Here is a 26,911-nt window from a genome sequence, read left to right as displayed (position 1 = left end):
ATATTGACCCGAGGGCTGCATTTTTGCTTTTTATTAGAAGAGCGTGGATTGTAAGAAAAGTACCTCCACAAAGTAAAAGTGGAGGTGGGGGAGTATAAACACCAAGCCTGGGCTAAAAGCTCACAATCATGGGTTGAGGAAATGTGGAGCAAGCTTACTATTTATTTACAAAGAGTATAGATGTGAATAATATGTTGGGTATAATTTGCCCAAAAGTCAGAGATCACTATGTGCACAGTTGAGATGTGGTATATTACCAGTGCATGTTGAAACAGGCAGATACAGACGAGCACATGAAGATGAAAGAATCTGTGAACATTGTGAGCTAAATGTGGTGGAGGATGAAATTCCTTTTATTTTACTGTCCTTCATATCATGATTTACGACAAATATTGTTGAAAAAACTTTATGTTCTGGATTTAGCTTTGATGGGTATTGAGGATGGTGCTGTAATTGAATATCTCTTTGATTATGTGTTTGCATTTTCTGAATATGTCTCCAAAGCATGTGACAGGAGGAGGACAGTAACATGTAACAGATAAACTCCTCTCTTTAGGAATGAAGACGTTTGACTCATGAACTGGATCAAATATAATATACTAATGGACGCAGATGTAGTTATTGATTTGTTTTGGGGGGTTTTTTTGTTTGGCAAGCTAAAAACTGAGATGGTTAACAAGTGTCAAACTATCAGTCAAGCTAGATTAAATAAGGTGAAAACATGGCTGGTGTTCTCCGAACAAGTTTTATTTAAAAACCTAAAGCCTACATAAACTAGATTAGCTTATGACACATTCAATTTTATAGTATAGCAATCTGGCTCCTCCAGTTTAAACAGTTTAACAAAAAGTGTTACAACTGTTTACTCATCATGAGGAAAACTTCTGGTTCTGTGAAACAGCTGTAGTTAAATGTGCTGTGAAAAAGAACTCGCGGTAAACTCAGGCTTGGGAACTTAAAGGAGCACTCTGTAGTTTTGGGGAAGAAATGAGAAGAGAAAGATCTTCATTGGCTGATTTATTTTTTATGCTTAAACAAACTAAATAATCAAACTCTCTTTATTTTCATGACTGAATAAACTGAATAAACAAACTGACCTTAAAGGACAACACAGTTTATACTGTTTTACTTTGTTTATATGTGGCGGACCCTGCCATCTCTGTAGCTTCAAACTGTGTTCTGGGACCTTATTTTCCTCTGAGAACAGCTTGTTTGTGAATCCAATTTGTAGTTTGTATTATTACCTCATTAATATTGTCTGAGTTTGAATTACTTTTCAAAACTACATAGTGCCCCTTTAATGATGTATTCTAACAGAAAGCCTTGTGTACAAACTAGGACTGTGGTGTTTAGGAGACTTTCAATTCAGTGCAAAAAACTTTATTTCTCCAGTACACAGTTCATTTACACATAAAATCTCATCCAAAGGTACAAATATGACATATATTAGAAGACATACACAAGAATTAGGATGAGGTCAAACGTGTAGGTGTCTTTACAAGAGTATAATTATCAGCTCTTGTACTCTGACTGTTCACATGGACATTTACCAGTCGGGACAGCTCTGACAAAAGATGCTCTCTTAATGAATTGTGACAAATGTCAAATCAAGTGTTTTGAGAGCTCGACCCAGAGGCTACTAGGACGCAAAAGGCAGACAACAGAAGCCTCTGCTGCTTTGATTCTGATAATCCTGTCTTTCATCTGTCTCTTGCAGGTACCATGACGTCCTGGAGGTGCAACACTAATCACTGGAACACCCCTTTAGGTAGCAAAGGGAACTTGAGCGTATAAACTTTCCTGGACTGCAAAAGTCTTGCACAGTGCAGAAGTCAGAATCACCCCCAGGCACATAAATGACTGAATAAATAACATATGTTCCATGTACAGATTATGTATAAAGGTAGAATACAGAGGCAGATGGATGGATTGTGACAGGTGCACTCATCAGAGCCTAAAATCATGGAAATTACAGAAAATCTGCAAATGCATCATAAGCACACAAACTATGACTTCATATACAGGCTGTGTGTGCTGTCGGAGAGTGAGAAGGGGTCGATGTCTTCTCAGATATGGATCCAGGATCACGTTATCTGATAAAATTCACAAGAATCTGCGTGTCGGAACGTGGCAGTCTCCGACCTTTCTGTCAGCAGCGGACAGACAGAATATCTGTTCGCTTTATCAGACTGACTCAGACATGAACCCGTCCTGTCCTCCATCAGCTGCCTGCTGGCTTCAGACATGTGTGAGGGGCTGTACAGATGGAGATCGTTTCTGTCTCGCCGGCTCCTGACGTGACTCGATCGGCACGTTTCTCTGGTGTAGGTCACACTTTGAACGCACCTGATCCGCCATGTTAAAAACGTCATCATCAGTTCAATCGACTTTTTTTTCCCTCTCTGACGTAAGAAAGCTCTCTGATGTGTTTTCTTGTGACTCATGAACAGCTCGTTGTACTCAGGAGTGAGTTTAAAGGGATATTAAATGGTAACGTTGCTCTTTATTCTTTTATATATATATTCCTCTGACATTAGCATCCTCTCCTTCAGGCTCCTCTCATGTTGTCGAGGTGTGTTTAGCCTTTTACAACACTTCTGGGATCATGAGTCATGTTCCGGGCCGTGTAGTTTCTCCTGTATGTCTGGATGAAATTACGTGAGGAAACCCGATGTTGTACCGACGAGCTGAGCACATGAACTCTGTCAACCCGGATCCGTGCTCCTGATTGGACCCGAGCTGTGTACTTCATGCAGCTTGTTTCAGCTCTTCGACAGCAGCCCGTCGTGATCAAACTCTGTCTTTTGTCTCTGAACGGGACTCAGTTCACAGCTGAGATGTGAAACGTATCAGTGAGCTTAAATCAGCTTAATGGAGAATTTAATTGCCAACCATGCAACCGCTGATTGCCCCTTGTGCGCCTGCGCGGCGAAAAAAAAAATTTAGAAATTACGAATGGATGCCGTCAGAGAGGATAATAAATGAGAGAGGTCTCACTCTGCCTCTACTTCCGGTTACAGTAAACGTGAGCAGATATGTAAGAGGGACTTCCGGCTTAAAGGACCATACCAGTGTTTTTTTGAATGATTCAGCTGTATATCCCTGATACCATTTACAACACATTCTGTATCATTTCACATTTTTCATTATTTTTTCCCACTTTTCTGCATTGCTGCAGTGCAGACAAACAATTAAAACATTTGCTTGAAATCCATGACAGTGAACAACAAAGTTGTGTTATTGTTAAATGTTGAAAGCAAATTGCTTTGTAAAAGTCTGCGCTGCATTAGCTCACTATAGAGCTGCAACAATTAGTCGATTGTTTCAGTCATTTTTAAGCAAAAAACATTTGCAGGTTCCAGCTTCTTAAATGTCAGGACTTGCTGCTTTTCTATGTCACATATGACAATAAATGAAGAGTCTCTGGGTTTTGGACTGTTGTTTGATCAAAAGAAGCAATTTGAAGACATCAGTTCAGGTTCTGGGCAATGAGGATGAACATTTTTTACATTTACATGTTATAGACTAAACGATTAATTATGACAATGATCATTAGATGCAGCCCTACCTCACAACGAAACGTCAAAATTACTTCAAATTCATTCAATTACATTCACGGAGATGGATTACATGCACCGAGTTACAGCCTGACATTAGATTTTAATATCATAGGTAGGGGTGTCGTGATATCACAATATTCATGATAACAGTGATTTTAAAAAATGAAATATTGTTATTGTGTTTATAATACACATATGATCATCTGAAGCGAAGATGCTCAGCCTTGTGCATCTTTTGTTTATGAGTTCAACTGGTTGCCTTTTAATTAGTAATTGAGTAGTTGATAGTATTTGTTATTTGTATGCTTTTTTTACAATATGGTTACAGACTCTCGCCACCTTCCTACACTTGTATTTTGAGGGTAATTTATTTCTGTAGTAAAGAAAGTTAAAGATAGATTTGATTGCTAGCTGTTTAGATTTTGGTAGATATCAGGATAATATCCTTATCATGAATTTGTTTGGCCACACTAGTTCCTAACCTCTTTGTGGTCTATAACAAGGCAAGATTTGCATATTTCTACTGGCTGTGACAAGTATAGCCCTAAAGTGATTTTTCATGCCATATTTTACTTTTTGAGTCCCAAATAAGTTAAATGTTCCCTAAGAACAAACAAATGTCAGTCTGATAATATAAGCATACTGTGGGCAGCAGTAATGTTTTTTCCCCTGTTTTTCTCTCCTTTCTAGCTCTTCTAATCATCTCACTCCACAGATTTATCTTGCAACCCCTTGCGGGGGTTCTGACCACGATCTTAGGTTATACAGTATAATAGTTATCTGTGCTAAATGTTTACTCTTAACCCTCATGTAACATACATGTAGATTTAGGCAAAGGTGTTTATATGTTTTTTTCTTTTCAACCTCAGCTCATATAATATGTCTGTAATACACTGTGTATATTACACACAGGCTGCTAAAACTGTTGAACATATTATGAACCATTAAAACCCATTAAAACTAGTTTTCATCCCACTGTCATTACAGCATAAAATCATGCTCCCCATGTTATCAGGTTTTAATTCTGTGGTCCTGGATGAGTTTTTTGGGGCAATTTACCTGTATTTTTGGCCCATAGGACAAATACATGCTATTTCCCTTGTGTCCTACTGTGCCTCTTGATAAATCTTAACCCTCATGCAACTGATAAAAGACCACATTCAGTACAAAAAAAGGTTCCATTTCAATAACTGCCATAAAAATACTATTTATTAAGTATATGGAAAATAATATTCCTTTGTGTTTTTCTTATACTCATATACACTGTTAAAAAAACAGTGGCATCATGTAAACAAACAAATTTAAAGGGTTAAAATCCTGAAAATGAATGAATATTCGGTCGTTATTATTAGGACTGATGTTGGTTGAAAAATGTCACCCAGTGAAGGTTGAAATAATATTAATGTCTAGTATTTTTATGGCAGTTTTTGACATGGAACATTTTTTGCACTAAATGTGGGCTGAGTACTTTTTTTTTTTTTTTAATTAATTGCATGAGGGTTAATAAGTAGTTTAGAAACCTACATAACAAACTTCTCTGCTGAATTCAAGAATTGAATCAGGCTCCCGACCGGCGTTGCGTCGAGTGAGATGCATGCGGAGTGAGTCATCTGCTCGTTCGACGATCTTTGGACGGAAAGTGGAAAGTTCTATGTTGTGCGCACGCGCTCCCCGGGATTAATATCAAGGCACAAAAGTGGCGCTACACCGCTCCGAGCTGTACTCCGGTAAGACAACCTCACAGACGCTTTCTATATTCCAATTTTACGCCTACTTAGTCAAAGTTTCGGGAACTTGTGCGGGTCGTCAGGCGGATTTCCGGGCACTCTCTCAGGAGTCACGCTGGGGCGAGAAGACACATTTAGGGAAGAATAAAGAGTTAATTTGAAGAGATTCTCTGGCTGCTCTGTGTGTGCTGTGGCTGCTGCCGCCTCTAGTCTCCAGTATTGTTCAGTTGGCTCCCTAATGGCGGACGGCAGGCAGTGCTGTTTTCCGCTGGGGGAGGAGGGGGGGGGGCATATTCTATCTGGCTGTGAAAATATCGGGTTCATCCCCGGCTTTGGGTCACAGTCCCTCCCGACGGGCTCATGTAAACACGGTGTGTGGTTTTATTTGAGCCTCGTTGTTTACCACCGCATGACACAAATGAAGGCAGTTCATGTGATACGTAACGCGAGGGCGCCCCTTGCGGTGGCCGGGTATATTTGCCACTGATTGCGCCAGGGTGGACGTGCAGGGTAACTTTCCAATTAAAACCCCAGCGTCACAGGTATCATAAAAATCGGGCTTTTTATTCGGATTCCGGGTGTGCTGTGGTGGCACTGGCCTGTGTGTGGCTGGAAGAGATGAACAGGACGAGAAGCAGGGTGTTGTAGTAAAACCACACGTCTCCAGCCATACAGAGGTTGTGTTTGTGAGTGTCACGCTGTGTATCCCATGTAACATCTGGTCTTATTTTTACGTTGTTGATGCGAATTAGTTGTGATTGTTTCTAGTGGCATTTTAACAACGGCGCAGTCTGCGTCTGCTCTCCTCCCCTCGATCCGCCGCTAATCCAATGGCTGTTTGCGCCAGGAAGGGCAGGGGTGGGAACGGAACGGAACGGAACACCCTGAACCACGTTTCTTCTGGATCCCAACTTGGAAGCCAACCTACCCCCTCATTTACCTGGGCTATTTATGGAAGAGTTGCGCAGCTCAGGTAGTGCTGGTTCTGTTTATTGCTCTTGATTAAAGTTTTGGACCTGCTCTCCATAGCCAAGTTTGACAAATATTACTGCTGAAAAAAAGAGAAGGGAAGGGGGAGGAAGGGAAGCTCGGATCAGGTCGAGTCATAGTCACCGCGGTAACCGGGTGCCTGGACCGGATTTGGTGCTGTGGTGGTCCTCGTCATGGAGCTGAGCTCCTAGCCAGTGTTAACAATCAAGGGCACAGCCAGGGGGACTCAAGCGGCCCCTGAAAGCTTGGTACAGACTGTCCTTCTGTGCTGATTTTCCAACATTTCAGAGGAGGGCTCATCAGCTGTGCAGAGCTCAGAATAGTCCGGGTTTAGTTTTGCATTCAGCTGCCAGGTAAACCGGAATGGACTGCATTTTAGCCCATCAGCTGGCTTGGGGGGTGTTCTGGTGGCTGCGCATTACGCATCACTTCTCAGTGACATAAGCCTTTATATAATAATCTCAGGCGTTTGATTTGAATATGTTATTAGTCGTTCTCTGCGCAACTGGCGCAAACAGCTGCATGTTTCCACCTCGTGACCTGCGGGAAAAATGATGTCAACTTGTCTGTATGCGCAAACTGATGGTGTTGGAAAGGTAGAGGAGCACCTATGAAAGGTGATGATGTGGCTGGGGCTGGTCTGGCGCAGCTGTTGATTTTAACTGCTTCTCTGCTGAGCGTGTTGCTGCACAGTGTCACCCCAGCCCAGCCCACCTCTGTCCACCTGGTGTTGACGTGGGGAGAAAGGTTGCATGTCAGAGCTCATTAATGCTGGGCCCTCGTTTGCCTCTCGTCCACGTGAATGCAGGCTGGCTCATAGCTCTGCATTGCAGTCTGAACTGAGTCTAGACCAGGCTATTTTTTCCCCTCAGTGCACTTCTCAGTTGCTTTGCACATAGATTCCCTCTGTTCATGTAATATCAGGCCAAAAAGCTGTGATGCATTTTTTGCAGCCCAGCTTGGCTTTAGGGAGGTGTTGCACATGGGGAGAGGGGTGCCTTTGGTCCTCCTAATACTCACCAGTGACACCAGTTAACCCCATGGTCATGGACAGATGTGTTATAACCATAACACACATGGTCTGTAGACACAGGGTTTGGTTATATGATCTATGATACAAGCTTGAGTTAGATTGATTACACAGCACAGCCACTGGCTGTGGAGACTGTTTCAGAATCTCATCCTGTTTTTGTACAATTGAGAACAACTTATTGATCTTGAATGTCATGCTTGTGCTTCCTGTCACATGGTCAACATGAGCACCTCTCTTCCTCTTTCAGCCTCAGTGCATGGATGTATTATTAGAGCTGGATGTGGCTCTGGCTCTTTTTTCCAGCGGCCACTTGTGGTATTGCAATGAAAAATTCCCTGTGGCCAAATATAGCATTTTACCAACAGAGCACCATTGTCAAAGTGACGTCTGTGAAACTGCTGACCGGACACCTCCAGCTACAAACATGGTCAATTATCACTCTTTGTGTTATATATGTTTTTTATGTATGGACAAGAGTACTCGAGTACTTCATTTGGAGTTCAGTATTTCTTTAACGTCAAATAGGGCTGCAACTAACAATAATTTTCTTTGTTGATTAATCTGTTTATTATTTTCTCGATTAATCGATTATTTGTTAGGTCTATAAAATGATTTAAATCGTCAATCAGAAGCCCAAGATGACACCCTCAGATGACTTGTTTGGTCCACAATACAGATATTCAGTTAACTATTATAGAGGAGGAAAGAAAGCATTAAATATTCACATTTAAGAAGCTGGAATCAGAGAGTTTTGACAATGTGTTTTTTATTTTCTTAAAACATTACTCAAACGATTAATCGATTTTTCTAAAATAGTTGGCAATCAATAAAGCCTGAATTCATGCTTCGTCAGGTCTGTCAACCACACGACAAGCAAACAACTTTTAAAATGCTTGTTCCCTGAATAGAGTTCGGATCGATCAGAGCTATGCTGTGCTGACATATTTCCAAAACTTACCAGGTAGACTGACCTTCTCACTCACTTCCCTCCATGGCAGCTCTTTATTTGTCCTGTCTCGGTAGTAGTAGATGTGTTATCTGGGTGTCTGCAAATGGCCATGATTAGTGATTGATTATTGTCTCCTCCATTGTTGTTCATGTTCAATGTACAGACATCAGCGGTGTGAATATCATGATGTCACTGTGAACATCAACGCCGACGGGCTTTCGTGACACAGTATCATGCGAAAATTTGATTGACTTCAATATTTTCAACTCACTTTTTTGTGTCATCGCTTCAGTCACATTGCGATATTGCATCTAATCGCATCTTATCATTGACTTTGTATGTAATCTAGTCACATGAATAATTTGCATTGCTTTTGGGCTAAAAACGCGTTTCACTCCTGAGCCGTGAATGCTCTTTTCTCGTGTCCCTACACAGGGCGTGGCTTATCCCTGCTTACGCTCACATCAAAGAAGAGGATCTGGTTTTATTGACAGTACCTTGAGGTAAAGAGGTACGCTTACTGCAACACTAAAACTGAAATGAACGAACGTTGGCCCAAGAGGGAAAACCAGGCAAAAATATTGGCGTTTTTCAAACACGTCGCAACTCGAAATGCTGTCACGCAACCTAGCGCTACCGAACCTGAATCTGGAACCAGTGTTGAGAATGCTTGTAGCTCCTCCACTGCGGAGGAGCGGAAAGTTAGCCCTGCCCCGTGCACTGACACAGTTCCACACACCGGCAAGCACAGAAAGACAGGCTTTGACCCGTCTTGGCTGTCAGAGAGGAAATACTCCTCCTGGCTCTACAAGACAGATATAGGTAAGGTTTAGTGTAAAATAAATAAAAACGTTCAATTATTAAACCATATATGTTGAAGCACTGCGACTACAACTGAGACCACAATTAAAGTCAAGGCATGGCTACACTGTGTGTGTATATTAGGGATGCACATGGTTAACCGTTTAACCGTTAACCGATAACAGGAACCTTGACCGATTAATACTATCGGTTATTTTATTTTTTTTTAGCTGGCCTACTTGTCAATCAACTCATGGGGGCGTGTCGACGCGTGCCATACGTGCAACACGTGCCTTTACGTGCTTTCCGCCACAGCCCACTTCACGGCAAAAATGAAGCGCGCAAAAAGGAGTTCTGTGTGGGACAATTTTGACCGCAAAGGAGAGGAGGTAATATGCAAACTATGCGGTACAGCATTGAAATATTCAAGCAGTACGAGTACGATGCAGTACCACTTGCGAAACAAACACCCAGGAACAGATGGTGGAGGACCATCACAGCAAACTTTGCCTTCCATGATGGCAGGCAGAAGATGCGACGCGCGGCGGTCTGAGGAGATCACGCAGAAGATTTGTACAATGGTGGAAAAAGACATTCTGCCTATCAGTGTGGTCAGTGGCGATGGGTTTCAGGAGCTACTGGCCTATGTCGAGCCAAATTACCAAGTCCCATCAAGACCGACCATTACCCGTCGATTAGAGGCTCGTTTTGAGGAGAGACAAAAAGAACTGAAAACGCAACTTGCAAGTACTAAGTTCGTGGCTATTACAACGGACTGCTGGACCGCGCTCACGACAGAGAGCTATGTGACAATTACATGTCACTATATCGATGAGGACTGGAAAGTTAATTCCGCCGTCCTGTTAACGCAGAGTATGCCAGGTAGACACACAGCTGATAACCTCACAGCTAAACTAGTTGATGCGGTGGAGACGTGGGGACTTAGTGGGAAAGTGTCTGCATGCGTCCACGACAACGCGCGCAACATCGTGGCCGCCAACTCTCCCGGACGGGTCAGCTGGGACTCGATCCCCTGTTTTGCACACACACTGCAGCTGGCGGTAAATGACGGATTTAACGTGTTTGTGCATCGGGTTATTGTTGCAACGGGGTGTTTGTTTGGTTTGTGTTTACTTGGCTGTATTTGCACATTTAATAATAAAGCCCATAAGAAAAAAAAAATTGTCACGGTACTTTTGAATGGGTCACAGACACTCAATAGAGCATTTAAATCTTATCAGTTAACGGTTATTAATCGGTTAATGAGCGTCGGTTATCGGTCATAAAAAAAATGTAAAATGTGCATCCCTAGTGTATATATATACATATATATCTATATATATATATATATATATATATATATATATATATATATATATATATATATATATATATACACGTGTATGTGTGTGTGTGTGTGTGTGTATGTGTGTGTATATGTGTATATATTTGTATGTATGTATGTATGTGTGTATCTAGATATAGATGTATATGTATATGTGTGTGTAGATGTGTCGATCGAGTCGTCCATTGTACAGACTTGATGAACTTTTTTTTAATGCCTAAACAAACTAACTAAACATCTTTGTTTTCATGACTGAATAAACAAACTGACCTTAAAAGACAACAGAATTTCATACTGTTTTACTTGTTTATATGTGGCGGATCCTGGCACCTTTCTAGCTTCAAACAGTGTTCTGGGAACCTTATTGTCCTCTGAGAACAGTTTGTTTATACACTAATGGAGAAATAAATATTTCTGAGTTTGTATTTTTACTCATCAATATTGAAAATATTATAATGCTGAGTTTGAACTTCTCCAAAGAAATGGTGGTTTTAGAGCAGGATAAAATGGACTGTATACAAGGAGCTGGGTTTAACACAATCGATGCGGCATGATATTCTGTGTAGACTGTATATTAGAGGTGTGAATCTTCACTGGCCTCACCATTCGATTTGATTAAGATTCAACTGTCAACAACTCAAATGCAAAATGATTCTCAATGCATCTCAGTGAATGGCATCCTCAATGAGCTATATTAATGTGCATGTACGGTACAATAATATTGTTTTCACATAGCAGCTTTAAGATAAGGCATTTATTGACTCTGCTGCACACACCTCTCTCAGAGTTGGACGGCAAAGTTGACATACCTCCTACTAGGGCTGGGCGATATGGCCAAAACTGTTACCACGATATGTTTTTTTATACTGATCGATGTCGAAAATTATCACGATATACAGTATATTTAACAATAATAATGTTGAATTGACAGTTTTAAGAGTATTTTCCTTAGGACAGAGCCCAAAACAAACCAGAAGGTTAATTATGGTTTACAAAATACAATTATTTATTGTCGGAATGAATAGGTGACAAACATTCAACAGAACCAACCAACCAAATGGCTTTATGTTAAACACTGAATAAATAAAATGATAAATATGTACAACAAATTGCTTGTTTCAAAGTGTCTCAAACATTTTAGAGGTAGTATACTAAAAATAAAGTATACTTAAAATAAAAAGGTAAATGTTGAGGATGATTATGCTACTGTATTCTTTGAATATTGCACATTCTTGAGCTTGCAGGTAGTTGTTCAGTTCAGCTTTAATGCCTCCTGTTCTGTAAGACCTGATGTGGTTCGGACGTGCAACCAGACCACATATCAGTGGTGAAATCTCTGAGCTGCTCCTCCAACTTTACCCTACACTCTGCGTACAGCTGATTTTTCAACCTTGCTTATAGGCATCATATCTTTAGCAATACAGTACGTAACTGCGCTGGTTATGTCTTTGTGTCGCTTCGGTTTCTTTTCATATGGGGTAATGGCTGAAAAAGCATCGGCAACTGTTGATTGTCGAACTGAAGTTTGACTAGTAGAAGCAGTGGGGCTGGGCTGTTGGCTACTTGAGGGGAGGCTGACGCTAGCATGATAGCGCAAACTCATACTTTTGGAGTACTGTTTGGGACGGTACCTTTTGAGATGGTGGAAGAGATTGGTGGGTGGTGTTTCCAGTTCTGCTGAGGACTGATCGCCGACACATTTAGCATCTGATGGTGGTCTGTGCTTTGTCAGACTTCAGGTAGCCGAACTATTTCCAAATAACTGTGGTATGACCTTTCTTCGGTACAATTTCTTCGTCTTTCGCAGTTTCCTCGCACTCGGTTTGCTAGGCGGACCGCTCATTGTCTTGTGTCGGCTGGACACACAGGTGGTCACCATCATCCTGAGTAGTTGTGAGTGGGAGGGGCCGGAAACATGTATCAACCACATCTGTTTCTCTGCTGTGCGATTGGCTGTTGGTGTAGTGTTTTCTAGGTCAAGGCAAACGGACTCAAAAATAACTATATCGAAAATAAATAACTTTATCGTCGTTATTGTGGAAAATTTTATCATGAAAATTATCGAGATCGTTTTATCGCCCAGCCTTACATCCTACACAAGTAAGGTTAACTGAATGTATGCCCACAATTCAAAGCAATGGGCCAACATCGCAACGTAACTTTATTGTCCATCTGAGGCCGGACAATCAACAATCAACATAAGCTGCAGACTCTTAATTATGCTCTGTCTGGAAATTTGTAGGTCATTTGGGTCCTGTATGTTGGGGGGTGGGGCCTCCATGAATCAGACTTGTTCCAGCACATCCCACAGATGCTCGATCAGATTGGGATCTGGGGAAATTGGAAGTCAGGTCAACACCTTGAGCTCTTTGTTGCGTCTGTCCAGCCGTTCCTGAGCAGAATTTGTGGTGTGGCAGGGCTGGGGGTGCCACTGGGGGTGCCACTGCCATTGGGGAGCGTTGTTGCCATGAGGGGGTGTACTTGGTTCACAGGTCGTTTGATGTTGGTGGTGTGTGTCAAGTGGCATCCACATGAATGCAAGGATCCAAGGTTTCTCAGCAGGACATTGCATTGTAATGACGTGATCATTGTTTCTAAAATCACCTGTCAGTGGTTTTAATGTTGTGACTGATCGGTGTAAACTACGGTCAAAATGGTAACCAGTAGCACATCAGCTCTCTATTTTTGGAAAATGTTCACAAAACAAAGACATCCCAGGATGTCTGTGAAGTCAAAAAAATAAATTAACTTTTCATGCCTTGAAGTTTTGGAATGGCACATTCTGGAAAAGTATGGAGAAATAAATAGTGAGGGACTCATTTCTACATGACTTTAGACAGCTGTGAGACATCTGGAGATACATGAATCACCTCCAGTCAAAATCGGTTCCGTTTTAAACCATGTAATGTTTCATTGACCCCTGGTGTGAGGTCAAAGTAAAGGATAGACCTTATAGCAAGCATCCCATCCATTAGCAATGAACAAAAAATATCAGTTTTTGTTATCTACCAGACAAAAAAATGTAACAAAGTCGGTCATAAAGCTAACATGAGGAAAGTGAAAGTTGTAAAATACAAAGGAAACCTCAGTGTTCCTCTCAAAGGCCTATGTGTTTCCTTCAAGATACCATAGATGTAGTGCTGGGGCCAAAATGGCCGCCACAGTGATATCAAGGTAGTGACTTGGCTTCCTCTGTAGCGTAGACTGCTCAGTTATGTGCATTCAGGTGCTGTCAGGCTCTTCCTGTTCAGGGTGACTGTTGGGTGAGAACACAGAGCTACAAAGATTGTTGTCTGCACAGAAGTGAGTCTGTGAGCTTTGTGTGTGTGTGTGTGTGTGTGTGTGTGTGTGTGTGTGTGTGTGTGTGTGTTTCTGTGCTGCAGCTGTCAGCAGTGATGTGATGTGTGGCTTACAGCCACCCTCATTGCTGTGTAACATGAAAAGGAGATTTTGACAGAAACGGATCAACATGGAAAGTGCAGACATCCCCAAAAGTGCTTTGAATATTATTTGATCCGGAGTGTGGCTCCAGATCGGCCTACATCATATGTTGTTTTATTTCTTCTCTTGTGGATTTATAGCGATACATCAGAAGCCCACATTTATGAACGCGTCACTGTAAGATGCACTTGAACATTGAGCACTGCGTAGATCGTTAATTGTTAATAATTGAGTATTACGTAGGGTGATATCTAAATTTAAATGTTACGTTGGCCAGCTCAACAGCACCCAGATGTGGAGCACGGAGAACAAGTCCCCATGGTGGTGGGCCTTACCGTTACCACGGCAACCAAGGTGTAGCTTCACCAGTTGCCGGGGGCAACAAGAGAGAAGCTGTGTAGAGCGACAAGTAGGGGTGGGGAGAGAGGGAGACATGTGAAAGACAGCAGGTGAGAGGAGGAGGAGCAGAATGCTGGGTGGTTGGTAAGGAGGTGCAGAGAACACGATCCGAGAAAAAGGAGGATAAGAGGAGGAGACGTGACGTGGAGGAGGAGGAGCAAAGTTGCCAACGTTGCTGGGCAGGCACATAGCAGTGCTTGGGTGCCTACGTTCAGCCATGAAGACATCGCCTCTACTGTTGCACAAAGCCCACCACCATGCCTCAGTCCTATAAATATAGTACCTGTCAGAAGCAATATTGGAATCATCACTTTATCTCAGCTAAAGTATTTTGATCAAATAGAATGAGCTGATTTTGGAATCAATCTCAAGATTTCAAGGCTGTATGCTTTTTGAGGCGCTGACTAATCTGAACAAAAGTACAAAATGCAATAGAAATGCATTAACATGTACCCGTAGTTCAATTTTGGATTCTACCATTTATTTAATAAGAGTACTGAGACTGCTGTAGAAGGTTATTGGTCATTCAGACTTGCAACACAGTAACTGCTACTTTTATTTGTTCTTATCAACTTGAGGTCTGAAATTTAACTCTGGTCCTAATTTTTTTTCTTTTTGGCGTAATGTGGTAGGTACCAGGTAGGGGGAGATACTGAGGGATCCTTGTGTTGTCCTTCTCTTGCTTCTATTTTTACAGCAATGCCCTTTTTTATCTCTTGGTAGCACATTTGCTCATTGTCATTGCTCAAGTCACCTTTGAAAAAGACTAGTTTGAATTGACCTCAGTGACCTAAGTGAAGTAACACAGCAGTCACATGACTATCCCAGCTTCACCTCTACCTCCATTTTGGCTCCAAACAAAATTAAAGCGTCCAGTAAAATCTTAACTGGACACTCTTCTTGGAGGAAGCAGGTCACAGTTTGAAATGAAAGGCTCATATCTGGGACAAGCTTGGTTGAAAATTAGATGGCTGTTTTTAAGGGTCAGTTCAATCAAATTGCAAAAAAGAGGAAACATTTTCCACCTATCTAGTGGAAGGTGGTAGGTTTTCCTGCTATCCTAATGGATTGTGAGGTTCACAAACAAAATTCCCTTCACCAACACTTGTGGACTGGTGTGTCATCAAGTATCTCAGAGATCAGTACATGAAACCCTGGTCAAAGAAACCCCAACATATTTGCATGGCTTTCAATGCTAGGGTTAAGACTTTTTGGTGAACTGAGTGTTTAATGACGACCAGAAATCAGGTAATGATGACCCAGAAAAAGGTTGTAGCTAACAATGGCACAATTCTCCACCAGCCATGGGAAAGCTATGTGACGTAGGCTTGCCTCTGGGGATACCTGTGCTTCCTGCACACCTGTCAGACACCATAAAACCAGACACAAATTTGTTTTCACCTGCTCGTCTCCTAACTGCCTTTTGTCTGTGTTGCCAGGTGGCTGCCTGAGCGATGGACGGGGAGTCAGAACCAAACCCTGTCGTAGCAGAAGAGCCAGGGGAGCAGGTGGAGCCCATGGATGCCACTCCCTCCCCCCAGCAGCAGACCACGCCCCCCTCAGAGGAGGCCAGGGAGGCAGTTTCCATGGAAACAGAAGATGGAGCCACAAAGGAGGGTGGCACAGAGGACACTGATGATGATGTGGTTCTCGTTGGAGAAGAGGCTCCCCAGCCTTCTGCCACAACCCTTTCCCAAGACACACCCAACACAGACTGCCTCGAGCCAGCTGCTACTGGGGCAACTGTAGACATGTCCACAGCAGCGATGCCTTCAAAGACCCCCAGTTCTCCTGCGTCTTCCAGCACATCTACGGTGTCCGCACCGCCTAAACCTCCAACCACAGCAGCGGAGCCTATTGTCATTGATGACGAGGAGGACTCTGAACAGAAAGACGCTTCCCCCTCCTCACCAGCGCACCCTGGAGGCTCCTCCACCCCCCACTCGCCAGGTGTACTCAGCAGCACTGAGCCTGATTCAGAGATCAGGATTGCCAGTGTCACCACACTGGGCTCCAGTAGCCAGAAAGAATGCTCCGATGTTTCTGCAGTAAATACTCCACCACATCCAGCAGACGCTGAGGCAGACATGAACCTGATGATAACCTCTGTGACATCACTGCATGGTGGTGCGCCATCTGAAACAGGGGTGAGAATCACCAGAACTGATTTTACACTGCTTCTGTTGCCTTAGTGTCATTGACATTCATCTATACTCTGTTTTTTTTTTTTTTTTTGTTTGTTTTTTTTAAGTTTTACAATGAAAAATGTTTTTGCCATCTAATTGGTTTCAGGAAAAGTTTGCTCTCCTGATGTTGTCTGCTGGAAAGCAAGTGTTCTCTTTTGCATAGCAGGTTTCTTCTTGGCAAAGTGGATAATGATATTGTTGTAATGATTGTGGAGAGAGAGTAATTTTTTTTTATTTATTTTTTTTATTGACTGCAGGTTCTACAGACTGCATGGCAGACGACTTGTAGCTTTGCTTCTTTATCGTCCTGTTCTCTAATGTTTTGTCACTAGGGAGGAAAACTAACCTAAGTGGCTTGTTTGTTCAGGCAGGTGAAGGCCAGGCAGAGGAAAATGGTCTGCAGATCAGCAGTGCATTCAGCCTGAATCCTGACACCCCACCTGGTCGACCAACTGCCTCCTTCAACCCTGGGCGGGGCGCGGGCCCCATGGGCCAGCTGGTACAGAATGGAGACACAGGGACTCACAACAGAGCAGGTAATGAATCTGTTATGCAGCAAGAAGAGATTTAATTGGAACTTATCACAAATTAGACCTTTGTGTGTCCTGTTTCAAAAGTTTATTGTTGAGCTTTGCTCTTAATTTACCAGCTCATTTGGAACTGAGAGCTACACATAATAACTGGAATCCTAATTGTTATTTCATTGTGTTGTTTTCTTGCACAGCAGTACGATTCCAATAAAGGTTCTTGACTTTCTAGACTTGACTGAAACGGAGAAATAGTGGAACTTGAATACGGTCTAATGATGCTCAGTTGATCAGATGCCAATCAGTGTTGACTGGTGTATATACATCTTTGACAAAAACATATAAACATAAATGGATGTGGCAAACAAACTTCAACAGTGTTCTCTGTAGTGTCACAGAAACTGTTGCTGTGTTTTATACATAAACATTATGCAAACAGAGAACCAGCTTTCCCTAATCGGGCAAAGCAATTTATAGAAACACGGCTCAGGTGAAAAAACCTGATTTATTATAAACCTGATTTATTCAAAAGATGAAAAACAGTTGAACAATTTAACATTTGCTGTAACACAATGGAATGTTAACTGGCAAAGCACAGTGCAATTATAAACCACTATGCAGTGTCTGGTGTGCATTACTCAAACTGGCTTTCCTGGATGGTTTTGTCTCATTATCTCACTCTTACCTGAATTGACTCGCCCCAGCTAACGCAGCCCTCTTATGTGTTTTTTTAACATAGTGCTGGTCTAGGTCAAAGTGCTTGTTGACACATTTACATTTCTGTGTATCATAACAGGGTTTTTACAAGAGTGCATGTACACTGCAAGGAACCAGGCAGGCCTCTTTGTCATACATTGCTGTCACAGCAGTGCTTTAAACAACAATAAAAACTGTCATACAGCGAGCAGAGTTTATGTTCACATCCAGAACAAATAAGAGGGAAAGATGTAGAGTAGGGGAGAAATCTGATTACCGATCAGTGGAAAGTAAGTAGAGCAACAAAGTCCTGTGATTCATGTAAAGAAATTCCATGGTTCACCCGAAGACCTTCACAGTGAACCATCACAGACTTTGATAAACTCCACCTGTGTGCTAAGCAGAGAAGTTTGAGGGGTTCAGTATACTCTTTGAAGAATAAGGCAGCATCTTGTGAAGTCATACCTTTGTAGATCTAGAGCTAGGCACAGTAAACCTGCTTTCGCCAATTCCTCCCCTGTCATACTTGTTTTTAGGATCATAGCTATAAGAATTGGGTAATTCCCACAAGCAGCAGCAGACTTGCAGACCTGTTGAGAGCGTCCATACAGGTATTAAATGGTTCCAATGTGGGCCAGCAGGCACTTTGTGAATTCATGGTGAGACAGTCCCGAGCCATCACAGACTTATTGTTAGTGAATTGATAAGGTGGGACAGTTGGTCTGAGCCCGAGACAGTTTTATGTTCCTCTGTAGCTCCACATGGACTCCAGATGGTGCTGTTGTCTGCAGTGGTACTCTGTTCTCAAACTGGCAGCTGGAGGATTATTTTTTGGGTTGCCTCATAGTTTCATGTTTGCAGTTTTAGTCAGTACAGCAGAATCACATTTTGAGCAGCCAATTCTTGCTGCACAGAATCTTAACCAGATTTACAACCACAAAACCAACAAACTATGATTTGGCTGGTGATGCAACAAGTGTGAAAGCTATGCTACTTGAGGCTAGATGGATAGGTGTTGTGATAGCAAGTGTGATATTATTTCCTAGTTTTCAGTGTTACCAGGGTTCTGAAACAGCTGTAGCATGATGCTTTGTTACAAGGTGCCCCAGTAGCCTAATGATTCCTCCATGTGCCTGGTCTGATTCTAGCTAGGAGTTTCATCTCTAACATCATCTGTCCGATAAGGCAAAAAATGACAAATAATCTTGAAAATGTTGTCATGAAAGGAATGCAGGTAAGGTAGACATTGTTTAATGAATTAAAGCAATTCAACGCAAGAGGAAACACTATTCCGTAGTTTTTTGTCATTACCTCTGCCAAGGAGGTCACGTTTTCACCCGCATCTAGAATGACTTTATTGATCCCAGACTGGGAAATTATTTTTCACAGCAGCAATGGGAAAAAAAAGAAAAAAAAAAACACTCTGTACACAACATAAATAGAAAGCAAGATATATACAATGTATATACACAGTGCAAACTATACTATAAACAATAATAATCTATACAACTATACAAGAAATAAACAATTCCTATGAATGTGCAATAGCAGAACCAACATATACTTATGAATGTGCAGTCTGTTTGTTGGTTGGTTGCTTTGTCAGCAGGATTACACAAAAACTACTAGATTTTCACTAAACTTGGATGGGGGATGAGTCTCAGTCCAGAATAGACCTCATTAACTTTTGGTGTGGATCCGGATAAAGGGACGTATCCAGGAGTTTTTCTCACTTTCTTTAACATTGTGAGATAGGGCGTTTTTGGACTTTTTCGTTATTTCCTCAGGGAAAACCACATGGATCTTGATGGAAAAAAAAATCTGGTGTGTTTAGGTGACTGGTATCTATGAGTGAGTACAATTTGATGCTGACCCTGGATCTGGTGAGCTTAAATTATGGTTAGGCATTTACAAGTGGTTTAAAATTTAGAGTGATATAGGGCTTGATTGAATTAAATGGCGCTGTTGGGTCTTGGTGGACGTCTGTGATATACCGAGTGGCATTCTAGTTGATTAATTTATTTTTTGGAGGGTCACTTCAAACTGAAGACCATTCTAAAATGAGAAAAATGGTCAAATGGAAGGCCTCCTGATAAATTGACTTTCACTGTTTGCTAACCCAGAGAAACAAAAGGATGTAGGATAGAGACAAGTGTTATTTTTGTGTCTTTCTTTCCCTCCAGACTCGTGGATCTCCCAGTCAGCTTCAGTCCCTCGCAACCAAAAACAGACAGGGGTCGACTCTCCATCACCCGCCACCTCCCTGCCCAAACCTCCTGGCCAGTCTTCCTCATCTACTTCCTCCTCAGGCTCTCAGCCACAACCCAGGACAGTCAAGGTGATCTGCTCTGTTTATTGAGGTCCTGTGTGGTTTCAGTAAGGGAGACATCCAATGGGAATGTTATTTTATTTTACCTCTTAATCCAGAGTTAGAGGTTCAGTTGTCCTGCAGCCTTTGTATCTGTGTTTTATATTTTTGTTTTTTTTCAATATCCAGTTTTGTCTTAGTGGTGCTAACTGCAGATATCCAAATTGTACAGACTCTAAGGCTGAGCTTTACATGAACCAGAGTGTATGTGCAGAAGGATACCACATCTACATGCAGATAATAGAGCAAAGTCATAGATAACTCATTGCTATTGTAAAAACTAACCTGCCAGATGATTATTTCATTGTTTGTTCATCCCAGGTGACCTGCGCTAACTGTAAAAAGCCTCTGAAGAAAGGCCAAACGGCGTACCAGCGTAAGGGCTCCACACACCTGTTCTGCTCCACCACCTGTCTGTCTGCCTTCTCGCACAAACCCGCCCCCAAGAAGAGCTGCACCATGTGCAAAAAGTGAGTATCAACCAACAGGATACATTTTATATTTTGAATTTTTGCTGGTTGTAACAACAAACCAAATCTGTGGTTGCGTAAGATTGAGAAGAAAAAAAAGTTTGTTTAAAAAGTGAATGTCCAGCAGTCTTAGCTGTACATATTTTATTTAGCTGTACATATTTTATTTTTATTTTTATTTTTAGATCTATATTTCTATTTTATTTTATATTCTTATATTTCTTATTTCTGTCTGGATAGAGGGAAACACAATTTCAATTCTCTGTATGTCTTGTACATATTGCAGTCTTGACAATAAAGTCGACTTTGAACTTTGAACTTTGAACTTTGAGTTTTGTATCATTTGTTTATACCAGTTATTGAGTTTTAACTTATATCTTTGCAAGTCCTAAACACAATATTTAAATACAACTGGATGGCTGTTATTCTATGAACTAACCGATGCACATTTTCTGTAGATGTGTTAATGTATCTGTTTCCTGTGACGTGTTTGTGTTTTTCAGGGACATCACAAACATGAAGGGTACCATCGTGGCCCAGGTCGACTCCAGCGAGTCCTTCCAGGAGTTCTGCAGCACAGGCTGCCTAGGTGCATATGAGAACAAGCAAAACCCGCCCAAGTCGGGCCTCAAAACCAAATGTACTGTCTGCGGCAAGCTCACAGAGGTTAGTGTGTCTGACACACTGAACAACACACTCCCATTGTCCATTTACCTGTCATTCTTAACTAGAGCAACGTACATGCCGCGATGTTCGTGACAAAGGGATGAATAATTGAGTAGCACTGGGTAAAAAAATAACAGTGGAGGAAAACATGGATTTACCTGGGTATCAGTTTACACCTATGTTGTATAAAGGTCTGTTCTTGGTTTCTGTGTCCGTATGGCCTCTAGGGTCTGTGTGATTTAAATTTTGTCACCTGCCCAAAACAGCACCACCGTTATACCATTCCTTATCTTGAGTCTTATTCTCATTAAGTGGTTACAAACACCATTTTCTTTTGTTGACTTTTTCTTATCGTTCATCTAAGTACATTATACAAAGGAGCTCTATATGTATAGAAGCATGCCTGCTCTCCATGTACAAGTCTGCGGCTGTCCATGTCCATATCTATACTGAAGTATGATCCGGGCTTAATGTCTCTAATACTTATACTAATATGTCTGCTTTGAGTGCACAAAACATTACAAAGATTGTTCAGTGTAATGCAGTCCATTACAAAGAGCCTCAGAGCAGCTATCATAGCTGTAGACTCTAGCAAGGCTTCATTTTCTCTTCAGTTTTTACATCCATGGCTTGGATGTTTGTTTTGTAATAATAATACTAATAATGATGAGTCTTACATGCTCAAATCCTGTTACATTTTATTTACATCTTCTCATCCTCCTCTGTGATGTGTATCCACTAATGAACATTCCCTCACCACTCTTTCATTGCCTCCCTCCCTCTTCCTTTGCTTGGCTTCCTCCTCAGGTCACTTTCATTTAATATTTATCTCTGTTTTGTACCTTGTGTGCCTTCACTGTTCTCTTGTTCACTCTTTCTGTCCTTTCTTTTCTCCATCCCTCCATTTCAGTGTGGCTTCTCAAGGCCCTTTTTAAGCAGGCCTCAGTGTCCATGACCACCACATGAAAAAACTTTGTCTCAAAATTGGAGAGTAGTTCCTCCCCCCTTGCAATGAAGCATTAGTTAGTTAGTGGTTGTGTTGAATTCATTTGTTATGTAATACCCTAGATGATCGTAGATCCATCAGCATTGTAAGTATCCAAAATAAATGAACTGAGCATTTAGTAACTCGTGACCTTGGGAAGCTTTTTTTCTTGCTCACACATTCAGTATTAGGCTGTGGGATGGTGCTGTTACCTGTATCACCGTGTGCCACAGCTAACCAATATGACTGTCACCTAGCAACCACAACTACCTACATTTGTGACATCTCCAAATCATTATTTATTTCTCCTTTATGATTTGATTTACATACTAGAATGGCTCTCCACCAGTCCCTTTTTGATTCAATCAAGCCTAATCCAATCAATCAAATAAAACACATTTTAAGCTGCTAGATCTGGATTTTTATTTGGATCTGCATCAAATTGTGATCACTCATAGATACCAGCCGGCTGATTTTTCCCCCCCCCCCATCAAAATCAATGCATTATTCCCAAAGAAAATAATGAAAATGTTGAAAAATGCCCTATCTCACAATGTTAAAAGAAAGTAAGAAAAAAAATCTGTTCATTCCTTTTTGTTTATTTCTACTGACAAACCAACTAACCAACAAATGGACATGGGTGAACCTCCTTGGCAAAAATGTATGAATTTAAAAAAAAAAAGTAGATTTTTCTACTAGATTTGTCAATCCTGATATCTTAAGTTGATTTTAATTTCTGTATATTACACCCTCATATTAGTTTGTCAGAGGTGTCTGATTTGCATTGAAATGACTAGTTGGACGCGCCCTTCGGTGGCATTGTGTGTTCAAGCTCAAATTATATCTCAGCATTAATTCATTTGGCCAATCTATGACAACTTCAAAGAACAAGCAAATACATGCAGGAGGTGTTGCAAGCCTCCATTTTCACATTGAGAAGCACTGTTGGATTCTACTGAACTACTGTGATGCATAACTACACTGCTCTCAGATTTTGCAGTTTCAAATAAAGGTAAATGAAGTTAAGTTAATCAGGCTTTTGCTGCTAATTCTGCATTTTTCTGTCTACAGATCCGGCACGAGGTTAGCTTTAAGACTGTGACCCATAAGATCTGCAGCGACACATGTTTCAACGTTTACCGCAGGGCCAATGGCTTGATCATGAACTGCTGTGAGCAGTGTGGCGACTACCTGCCCAGCCGAGCGTCAGCCAACCACTTCCTGCTGGTCGATGGCCAACAGAAACGTTTCTGCCAACAGAACTGCATCAGGGAGTACAAACAGGTACTGTAGGCCCAACCACGGGCCGCAGGTGTGTAGAATTTTCCTCACTGGGACCTACGTGGTTGATTCATTCATTTTATTCAAGCATATCCATTTCAAATTACAGCTCTGCTTTGAGAGCCAGAATTCATGTCATGTCAAAATCATGTCAAAGTTAGAGTCATGTTCTGCTTTTAATTTAGCTGTGGTGACCCCTCCTTCTCCTCACAGCCAGGAGAAACTGCCTCTGCAGCAACTTAAATGTAAATACAGAAAATAATAACCTGGCCTTGGCACATTTACAGTCACAGTAAAACAAGTATGCATTCTCATGAAAAATATCCAAGTGATAAAACAAATGTTCCTTCAATGAACAGAGTACATGAACCAGGGCCTGTTCATCTCCGAGAAGTTCACAGAAAACAAAAGGGCTGCTCAAATTACTAATAGTTGGGGCAGCTTTTTTTTTTGAGGATGTTTGTTCTCTTCTCTGCGAATGTTTGTTTGCACAGTGGGGTCCAGTATGCGATTTTCTTTCAGAACAAAACTGCTGTCTTGATCATGATGGCTGATGGACCAGCCTGTGTAGACGGATTATGAATCCCCAAATAATGAAAGGCAGGGTTTAATGAGATATAGCTCACTCACCCTCGAGATGTTAAACCTCTAGTAATTCTGTTATTCAGTTTTTACTGAATATGTCACAGCTAAATTGTGTTGCAATTAAATATTTGCCAGAAATTAAAGGCCGGAAATATATTTGTTGCTTGGCAACACCAGCTTATTGGACATTCCACTAATAACTGAAAGAAACGACGAGGTCTGTATAACGACAGGCTGATTGTTCAGTAACGCTGTGAGCTGGTGTTTCTCAGTGTCCAGTAATGATCCATCACATACAAACCTGCTCAGTTGCTTAAATAGCGGAACATGAGTGAAATACGAATAAGCTTTTTCTGTATGTGACCAGCTCTTGTGTCTGCATTTCTATAAAAAAAGAACTAACATCTTCAAGTCTGGAAAACTCAGTTCCTCTAAATATGAAAATCAGTTATGCAGTTATAAGTTATGCCTTCAGGAGACACATTCTGAATTCTGTCTGCCTCTTCAGTTTAAATATATTTTTGAATAACTCCAATCAATTCAGTAATTGCCGTTTTGCAGTGAGGAAAGTAACTGTTCTTTACTCAGCATGATTGCATCATCCTTGTTGTTCACTGTAAGAAGAAATAATGAAAAAAAAGGAGGGGGGGGGGCACGTCTTCCAACACATATTGAATAATGTGACAATAGATGTCCAAGGCTGATGCCGCTACTACTACTAGTCACTGTGATAATAACTAGATAAAGAGTCTAATCTCTGTCTTTATGGCCAAGCAGTGGAAAAAAGATCACAAAGCAGACATGTAGACTATTGGCCACAGTAAACAGGAGATTTGTTTACTCAGTTGATGCTCATGTTCAAGGTCTACTCAATAAAAGTACGACATTTCTCCAGACTCCCAACACACACATTAAAAGCTCTTTTTTCAATGAACAGGGTCCATCAGGATTTCAGTTTATTATAATCTATTGTTATTTCTCTTTGGTGCACTGTTCCTCCACCATGGATAATAGTGTATGCTTGGATATTTTGTTTCTATGAAAGTGCTTTCTGTTTATGTGTCTGTGTGGACTGTATTGTGAATAAAATGGCTTGAAACTAATTGATAGAAGCCTAATTGGTATTTAGAGCAGTTGGAGGACCATGTACACTGAAATGAGTTGACATTAAACATTTTTTATTGTTTAATCAGTTCGCTTTATCAGTGACTTAATCTTACTGTCTTGTAGAACATCAAATTGCTGCTGTTTTGATGTGATGTTTTCCCTCTCTGTCCCAGGCACACAGTAAACTTGCGAGCTGCCTGACTTGCAAAACGCTGATCAAAACAGGCGAGGTGCTCCACAGCATCGGAGCGGGCGGCACCATGGGCTCCTACTGCTCCGTCACCTGCATGAACAAGGGCAAACTCGCAACAACCTCCTTCCTCAGTGAGTAACCAGACTACACAAGCAAGTGGGCTAAATAACATTAAAACCAAGCTTTTCTGAACCACTAGGTGCCGCTCAGAGTCAGATTGTTCTCGTACGGACCTCCACTTTTTCCTTCACCACCGTCCAAGTCACATTTAATTCCCTTCCACTATCCTCCCAGCTGTACTGTAATAACTGTTTGTCACTGTGTCTGGGCCAAGACACATCATACAGATGTTTAAAACTTCTCACCAACTCACATAACCCCTCCTCAAAAAGTTCTGCCATTTTTCAAATTTCTTCCCCTTGTCCTGTGGTCCTGTCTCGGTTGAACTATTGGCAACACTGCTGCACTTCCCCCCATAACAGTGTACAGACAGAAGGCTCCGTCCATATCCATATGCTTATCTAACGTTGAGCATTAATGAGCCTTGAGCCTACTGTTACTGTTTGGAATTGATGATGTCCCGCTCTGAATGTTTTTGTTTGTTTGTTTGGTCGGTCAGATAATTTCTAACTGACTTGACAAAGCAGCAGAGAAAAGCTCCTGTTAACCTGTTTGTCCACTCCTGATCATATTATTTTATCCCAGCAAACCAAGTAGCATTACTGAATGTAAATTGAATGCTTAAATAGAAACAGTTACTTCAGTCAAAAGACCTTTTTTTAAAAAAAAAAAAAAAAAAAGTGACAAGCATGTGTATTAAATGCATTTTCATATGAATTTTAACATTTAATGTCTGTGTGTGCAGACACAGAGCCCACGTGTCACTTCTGTAAGAGGAATTCATTACCACAGTACCAGGCCACGCTGCCAGAGGGAAACATCCTCAACTTCTGCAGCTCACAGTGCGTTACCAAGTTCCAGGTGGGGACTCTTTTGTCATTTCAATGCAGAAGACACAAATATGGGTCCTTTTACAAAAAAACAGACACAGCTACAGAAAAGTAATCAACTGATGTGTTCTGGATTATTAAGCACTGGAGTTCTTTGATAGAGTTGAATGAAACGCCAAATTGTTTCATCCAATTGCAGCGTCTCAGCTGCTGTGACCATGCACCAGGATGTTGCTGAAACTGCAATAATCGTTTGGATAGTTGGAGTAAATTAGTAGCACTGATGTGGTGTTTCCGATGCTCCCTGCTCTCTTATGTGAAGTTGTATGGAGCAGACCCCTTGTGGCCGAATTCCTCTATATAATATGTTATTTTGGCTGATTGAAAAGATGGTCAAAATTGTGAAAATAAAACCATCAACCCATTTGACTGATCCGCATGAAAACAGCAGCTCTAAACATGAACATGAAACACCACAGGTTCCCTCAGTGGAGTCCATGACCTGATTAGTTTTTTAGCACCATGTTGCATTAATTTACATATTAACGAGAAAACAGACTTTCTTGAAACTACCATGACCGTGTTTATGATACAGAGTTCATATTATACCATCCAAGTCCATCTATAGTATAATGCTTGTAAAAGGGCATTA

General features: G+C 41.4%; 1 protein-coding gene across 1 annotated transcript in view; it reads left to right on the top strand.

Annotated features, from left to right (window-relative positions):
- The first annotated feature begins 5,225 nt into the window (after nucleotides 1-5,225).
- The window catches only part of zmym2 (zinc finger, MYM-type 2), a 35,577-nt gene continuing 13,891 nt past the window's right edge, over nucleotides 5,226-26,911 (top strand). Inside the window, exons 1-9 of the mRNA XM_073474009.1 lie at nucleotides 5,226-5,287; nucleotides 15,685-16,392; nucleotides 16,799-16,967; nucleotides 19,838-19,992; nucleotides 20,344-20,492; nucleotides 20,996-21,158; nucleotides 23,215-23,427; nucleotides 25,290-25,440; nucleotides 26,175-26,290. Coding sequence (XP_073330110.1) covers nucleotides 15,700-16,392; nucleotides 16,799-16,967; nucleotides 19,838-19,992; nucleotides 20,344-20,492; nucleotides 20,996-21,158; nucleotides 23,215-23,427; nucleotides 25,290-25,440; nucleotides 26,175-26,290 — 1,809 coding nt within the window. The 5' untranslated portion in view covers nucleotides 5,226-5,287; nucleotides 15,685-15,699. The remainder of the gene's footprint in view (nucleotides 5,288-15,684; nucleotides 16,393-16,798; nucleotides 16,968-19,837; nucleotides 19,993-20,343; nucleotides 20,493-20,995; nucleotides 21,159-23,214; nucleotides 23,428-25,289; nucleotides 25,441-26,174; nucleotides 26,291-26,911) is intronic.

Source organism: Pagrus major, chromosome 9 (genome assembly GCF_040436345.1).
Source record: "Pagrus major chromosome 9, Pma_NU_1.0".
Taxonomy (NCBI): domain Eukaryota; kingdom Metazoa; phylum Chordata; class Actinopteri; order Spariformes; family Sparidae; genus Pagrus; species Pagrus major.
This window is presented reverse-complemented; position numbering and strand designations above follow the sequence as displayed.